The sequence below is a fragment of the Atta cephalotes genome (genome assembly GCF_000143395.1).
Source record: "Atta cephalotes unplaced genomic scaffold scaffold00076, whole genome shotgun sequence".
NCBI lineage: Eukaryota > Metazoa > Arthropoda > Insecta > Hymenoptera > Formicidae > Atta > Atta cephalotes.
In genome coordinates this window covers 976,290-983,192 of record NW_012130140.1, presented here as the reverse complement: position 1 = coordinate 983,192, position 6,903 = coordinate 976,290, and the positions used below count along the sequence as shown (strand labels likewise).

At 27.4% G+C, this 6,903-nt stretch overlaps 1 protein-coding gene across 1 annotated transcript; it reads right to left on the bottom strand.

Annotated features, from left to right (window-relative positions):
- Positions 1-4,628: 4,628 nt before the first annotated feature.
- Positions 4,629-6,495, bottom strand: LOC105624359 (general odorant-binding protein 69a-like). The gene is made up of 5 exons (XM_012205722.1): positions 6,451-6,495; positions 5,986-6,064; positions 5,817-5,908; positions 5,213-5,321; positions 4,629-4,865 (listed from the first exon to the last, which is right to left on the bottom strand). The coding sequence occupies exons 1-5, from the start codon at positions 6,493-6,495 to the stop codon at positions 4,798-4,800; spliced, it is 393 nt and encodes a 130-aa protein (XP_012061112.1). The 3' UTR covers positions 4,629-4,797.
- Positions 6,496-6,903: the final 408 nt, after the last annotated feature.

Sequence of the window (6,903 nt, the reverse complement as noted above, 5' to 3'; positions counted from 1 at the left end):
GANCGTTTTTTAATTGGTCAGTTTGTAAAATTCTTTCTTCTAATTGGTCCATCAAATACTTCAAAGCATTGTAGCGAGACTGTAAAAATTTTCACTTTTCACTTTCCTGTCTAGGGATAAAATTTTATGATTGATATCTTGGCAGCAAATTTTGGAATATAGCCCAAGAAAGGGCCTAAGGCCTTTATTTTTGAAAAGAAATGTATATGAAGAATTAGAGAAATATTATAATATACTTGACATATACTATAGTATTTCCCTAGGTTTTCGTAAATTTTTTTCAAGAATAGAGGTTCAGAGTTTAGACACAGTATAAAGGGCTTCGCAATAAAAGAAATAAAGAATAGAGAATAGAGAATTTCAACTTATCAGAAACTGTTGTCATGTATTCCACATGATTTCTAATAGATTGAAATTGAAATTCTTATTCTCATCAGGGTATTAATCATGAAATTTTATCTCTTGGAAAAGTGAAAAGTGAAATTTTTACCATTGAAATTAATGGAGATATTTTTTACTTTTCACTTTTCATCCTAGGAATAAAATTTCATGATTGATACCCTGTTCTCTGTTTCATGTTTCTTTTATTATGCGGAGCCCCTAACTACATACAGTAGCGACAGTAGTCGGCTTCTTTGATATCGGTGGTCACAGATCACGTGACTGTCAGCCATGTTGAAGGTTTTACAGATCGCTGAATTTGAAGGGCATCAAGAGATGTAGTATTTCGCATATAAAGTATTTTTTAAATTCAGATAAATTCTATATATGATTTTAGATATATAACTATATATATTATATTAGTATAGGTCTATTTTTTATTTCTAATTTCAATATATTTCTGGAATGAACCAAATGAAATCATAAAACTGTATGTGAAACATGATATTTATAAGTCAACAATTTATTGACAATTTCAGATAACACAATGTATAAAATAGGGACATAAAACATCTTTAAATCTCTTTAAGACGCGCGCGTAACATAAATTTTTAAGACGTTTTATGCTCCAGTTTTGGACATGTATCCAAATTTGCTGCCTAGGATATAAGATAGGGATAGAGAAAACGATAAAACAACGAAAAATTGTATTTACTTAATTATTGTAATACAAGGGTGGTTCGATAAATCTAGTAAATCTTTATGAGATGCCACAATCCATTTAATGATATGACCAGAAAGTATCTCTTTAACTCTTTAAACTCTTTCAGGTCAAATTTCAGCAGAATTAACACATTATTCACGTACAGTAATTGTTTAAAGCGAGTAAGACATTTAGTAGTTGCCGCTTGCATGTAGCAAAAGTACAAGAGATTCCATTTTATTCATTCTAGATTCTATTTTATTCATCTTAATATGTGCACCGATGAGATACTGGGCGCGTTCAAGTTGACAAAGCGACTAACCTGCTTGCCGAGCAAATGAACATAATTGGTTAGGTTACTAGTTACTAGTTATTATTACTTATAGATTCAACCAATCAGATTTAATCGCTCGGTAAGCATGCTTAGCTGCTTTGCCATCTTGAACTCGCTCTCTATTAAAGATCCTCGACTCTCTGGGCAAATTTTCGTGACTATTAATAGGGCTCGAAGGGCCCGGGGGGATAATTGAAGAACAATGACTAACAATTAATAAAAATTTATGATTATTAACATAAATATTTCGATGATACGTTATTAAATTCGTTTTTATTATATAAAAGCTTTATTATAAAAGCTATATAAAAGCTTTATTATAAAAGCTATATATAAATAAGTATGCATACTTTTTAATATCTTATATATGCTGAAAAGTTTTCACACACACAATTTTTCCCCTGCAGTTATCATTTCTATTGATAATCAAACTCGGATTATATCAATCACATTTTAAATAAAAATCGAGTATTATTAAGTTTTAAACATATGTACATGTACAAACATATGTACATTTACAAAACTAATAAATTATGAAATTAGTACCGTATTACTACCTAGCAAACGATTGAAATGAATTAAATGGATTCAGATTTTCAGAAATATTGATTCACGATTAAATTGAATGCTTTTTAATCCTGAATGCATTTTTATTCATTTATAGGAATTACATGGAGCATATCTCTATGCCTTTCAATCTAAAAATAATATTATCTTTTTCTGTGCAAAAACACAATTGTGAATATTGTTCAATTCAAAATTTTGAATAGGAAATACAGTTTTTCAATCCAATTGCATCCAATTGAATCTAATTGAATCCAATTGAATCTAATTAAATCTAAAAAAAAGTATTTGCTATTTAAAATACGCATTCGGATAGAAAAAAATTTCAATCCATTTTAATCCATTCTCGTTTGTTTTTTTCTGGTTTAGTTTATTACTCTTAATCACTTAAATTTTAGCAGATATTCAGAAATTTTAACAAATTTCCATAAGCGCCGGGAATCTTTAATAGTATTTGTCAGTGATATGTATATAATTATACACAATATTCACTCAATTCTCAATCGTAGTTAATTATAATAAATTGTATCTCAATCGTCGTCGCCACAGTTTTGACGCTAAATGACATCTGTCATATTCTTGGTTTTACAGCCAACGCATGCGCAGAACAAAACTGAACCCTTTGTTTGCTCGTATTATCGCTACTGTACAGTATCGCTACTGTATGTAATTATACTGTGGTTTAGGCTTTTTCTTTTTGGTTTTGCATCAACTTTTACATCAGTTCATCTTTCTTCCTTTTCTTTCCAAGAGAAAAAAATAAATAAGGGAATACTCGAAGATGATTCATCAATTTTCCTGGATTGTAGCATACGGTTGCGAATAGATGCATTCGAAAGAACTACGACCGCTCACTGAGCATTCAATGAGCGGTTGTAGTTCTTTCAGTAAAAACGGAATGGAATGTCGCGTACGTTGATCGTAAGTAAATGTGCTTGATTCATTAATATTTCGTTATTTTGGTTGAAGCAATAATATACACATAATAATTTGTTAATACAATTAACTTGTCAATAGCGTTGTTGTGAGTTTTCTAAAATACTGAATTGTAACGGTGAAATATATTTTCTAATTCCATTCCGTTTTTACTGAATGGGACGGGTAAAGAAAACTGTTACGGAATGGAACTGGAATAGAATGCTCAATTCTAATGAAAAATTCGATCCGTTATTTCGATTCGTGTTTAATGGGATAGCTATATAATATTACGGCGTAAAATTTTACAAATCTTACAGCATTGTTATAGAGACATTAAAAATATTTTGACTTTTGAGTAATAAACTGTTGTCACATATGGAAACATACATCAATTACATGTTATATGATTGTTAATTATTTATATTAGGAATTACAATGTTCCTTGAAACATTTATTGTTGTCGCTGTCGCGCAATAAGATTTTTCAAATTTTATAATCAACTCTCATAATTTTTTTGGAATATTTGAATTTAAAAAATCCTTTAAATAATATGTGCAAAGAAAATGAAATAGAATACGTGGAATTTCTTATTATTTCCATTTCACCAATTAAAAATGTATAAAATAGGTGTACATGCATAAAATATATATTTGCGAAAAAGTATAAAATATATATGTCCATGTACATATAAATTAAAAAAAAAAATATATATATATATACTTGCATATAAAATATTTGCAATTAAGTACAAAATATAATAATTATATAAAATTATATATAAAAAATAAAATATATATTGATAGTTCTTTTTATGCATTTTTAAAAATTTATATCAAATTTATATCAAATTGTATTTTAAATTATATTCAATAATAATAAAAAACTATTTTTAATAATAATTGCAAATACATTGCGCAATCTAGTTGCAATATTATAACATTCCAACTATATCTACAATTATTTTGCAATCTTTCTGTGCTGTATGGATTATCGTGTCATTTTACATCTTACTTATAATTGCATTATTTATAAATTTTTCAACCATACATATCTTCCCTTCTCCTATAACTATATATCCTCTATGGGATATACGGCAAAAATGCAAAATATTTCTTTTTTAATGAAAAATAAGTATTTCGGATCTATTATTTTTTTCATAGTAGTAGACAAAGTTTTTACTGATAGTTCATTTATCTTAAAAATGGTAAATAATACTTAATAAATTGAGTTTTTGTTAGATGCGACGTATACAATGCCGGAGTTACTCTATAGATTTTGCTTTTATTGCAATGACATCGCTAATAAAGATATTAAGACATTAAAAATCATAAAAAATAAAAAGAGTATAAAGAAAAGTGCTTACTAAACTCTTTAATAAAACTTATTTGCAGTAATAATTTATTTTATTTTACAAATGTTATGTGTTTTTTTACCTCATAATTGCAAATCAATTTATAATTTATTTAATTATAATGTGCCTAATAGTACACTTATTATTCAAGGACGTTTTTAGGACATAGGGATCCTCTGAATGTTCTTTAAAACATTCCTTGAAAATCTGCTATTAGGAAATTTAATAATTTTTTATTTTTAATTAAATTGATATTATGTTGATTCTTGAATAACTTAGACTAAAACACTATTCAATTTAATATATGTTCTATCTAATAATTCTTATTATTTGAGGAAAGGTTAGAAAGAGTAGAAAATTTTCTAGCCTTTAAAAGCTTGTTTTATGCTGAAACGAAACGTGTATTTAATTTTTTATTAATACAGTTTTGTACTGACACATGTGCAAGATAATATTTTAATGTTATCTAAAGTATAATAGACGATAGATGACATTAAAATCTCTTTAATAGTTCCAATTAGATTTTCTTGCAGAATTTTTATTCGCTCAATGCTTGCCGTTGACTCGCATGAAACATTTCATCAAATTCCTTCCCTTTTGGCAACCCTCTCCATCTAAAACAATTTCAATATTTCAATATTTTTATTTTATTTTATTTTCATTTGAGAAAAAAAATATTTAAGAAAACCACTATGAAATTAATTACAATAATGATTATATTCGTTCCGATATTCACTGGCTGCGTTCAACAGAACCAATCATATTAAAGAATCACTAACTGATTAATTTTCTCTAAACGCAGCCACTGCTGAAAATCTGTAGCACACAAAAGCGTACTACAGATTTTCAGTACTGGCAGCGAATATCGGAGCTCAGTCAATTCTTTAACGGATAAAAATTGATCTTGGCTCTTTAAATTTATTATCTTGGTTTTTAAATTTTTAATTTATGTTATACTTACCAACGTTTCCACATTCGTTAATTGTTTTATTGATTTGTTCTTCTGATTTATTACGTTTTAACATATGCTCCCGAATTTTATCCAAATCAATTTCTCCATCTTCTTTCATCTAAAACACAGGGATAGAAATTAATTTCTTATTAATTTATTTTTTAATGTACATTATATAGGATGTCTTGAAATTTGAGGATATATTATTACAGCATAAAACTTTATGAAAAACTCAGTATAAAAGTGTACACTATTTTTTCCCGTAAAGTAAGTTTTTAAATATAAATATTTAAAGTTGAAAATTTTGACTAATTATAAATATTGATTAAAAAGTTATCTGTCTGTGTAATAATGTGCATGTGCAGCGGCAATGTTTTATTTAGTATTTAATACCACTGTACGTGTCACACGGACAAATAACTTTTTAACTTAATTCTTATGATTGTAAGTCAAACATTAAGCGCTTATACTTAAAAAACCTACTTTATGGAAAAAAATCTTACACAAATCTTTTATTATTTAATTTTTCGCGAGAAGTTTCACGCTGTAATAATATCACTCTTGAATTTCAGGACATTCTATATATGTAAAATGTGATACGAGTCTCGCTTACAACTCCGAATTTCTTTAATATACAAGTATCGAAACAGGCTAATTTTTCGTCATTGTCATCTAGTTCCCCTTTCTTTGCTTTTTCAAGTACATCTGAAATTTGCATTATTATTAATGTAATTATTTATTTAATAAGTTTTTTAATTAAGCAATTAGTTTATTCTCCTTACCTGGATCGACACCAGATTCATCGATACATTCTTGTTTATTCTGTTCCCGTTCTGCATGGTCTGCCTCTGTGAATTCACTCTACAATCAAATAAGAGTATTATAAAATTATTATTCACACGTTAATGTTATATTTAATAATTAACGCATTTTTTAATGTGCCTATTTGATATTTCTAACGATTCTAAATCATTAAAATATTTTGATAATTTTGAAATCCTGTGAAAGTTAAATAAATATATTTTGAGAAAGAAATAATATGCAATCTAAAATTATATGAAAGAAATTAGAGAGTTTTGGCAAATAAAGTTTTAAGAACGTATATACGTATGAATATTAAGTAAGTTTGACAGAATTGAAGTAATAAAAATTAATTATACTAAAAATAAGATGCAAAATATTTTGTAAAGAAATAGATTAAGTAGATTATTACTGGAGATACACATAATAAAATAAAATAATTTTACCAAGACGGCGAAAGAAACGGCGAGCAAGATAACGATTGTTTTCATTTTGATTTTTCGTTTCAACACGATGGAATACAAGTTCGTGATCAAAGAGTTACTGACTGGATCGCAAGATAGTGCTCTAAGCTTTTATAGTTTATGACATAATGACTCTCTTTGATTCCTTCTCTAGCATTATGCGTGGGGAAGTACCCGAATTATATTCGTTATTCTTTCGAGGTAACAACATAAATCATAGCAATAATAGCAGTATATGCATGTTTTTAGCTTGAAATTCTGCTATTATAATGAGTATAACAGACAATGTGTGTGTGTGTGTGTGTGTGTGTGTGTGTGTGTGTGTGTGTGTGTGTGTGTGTGTGTGTGTGTGTGTGTGTGTGTGTGTTGTATATATATATATATATATTATTATATATATATATATATATACTATAGTATATATAATAATAAATA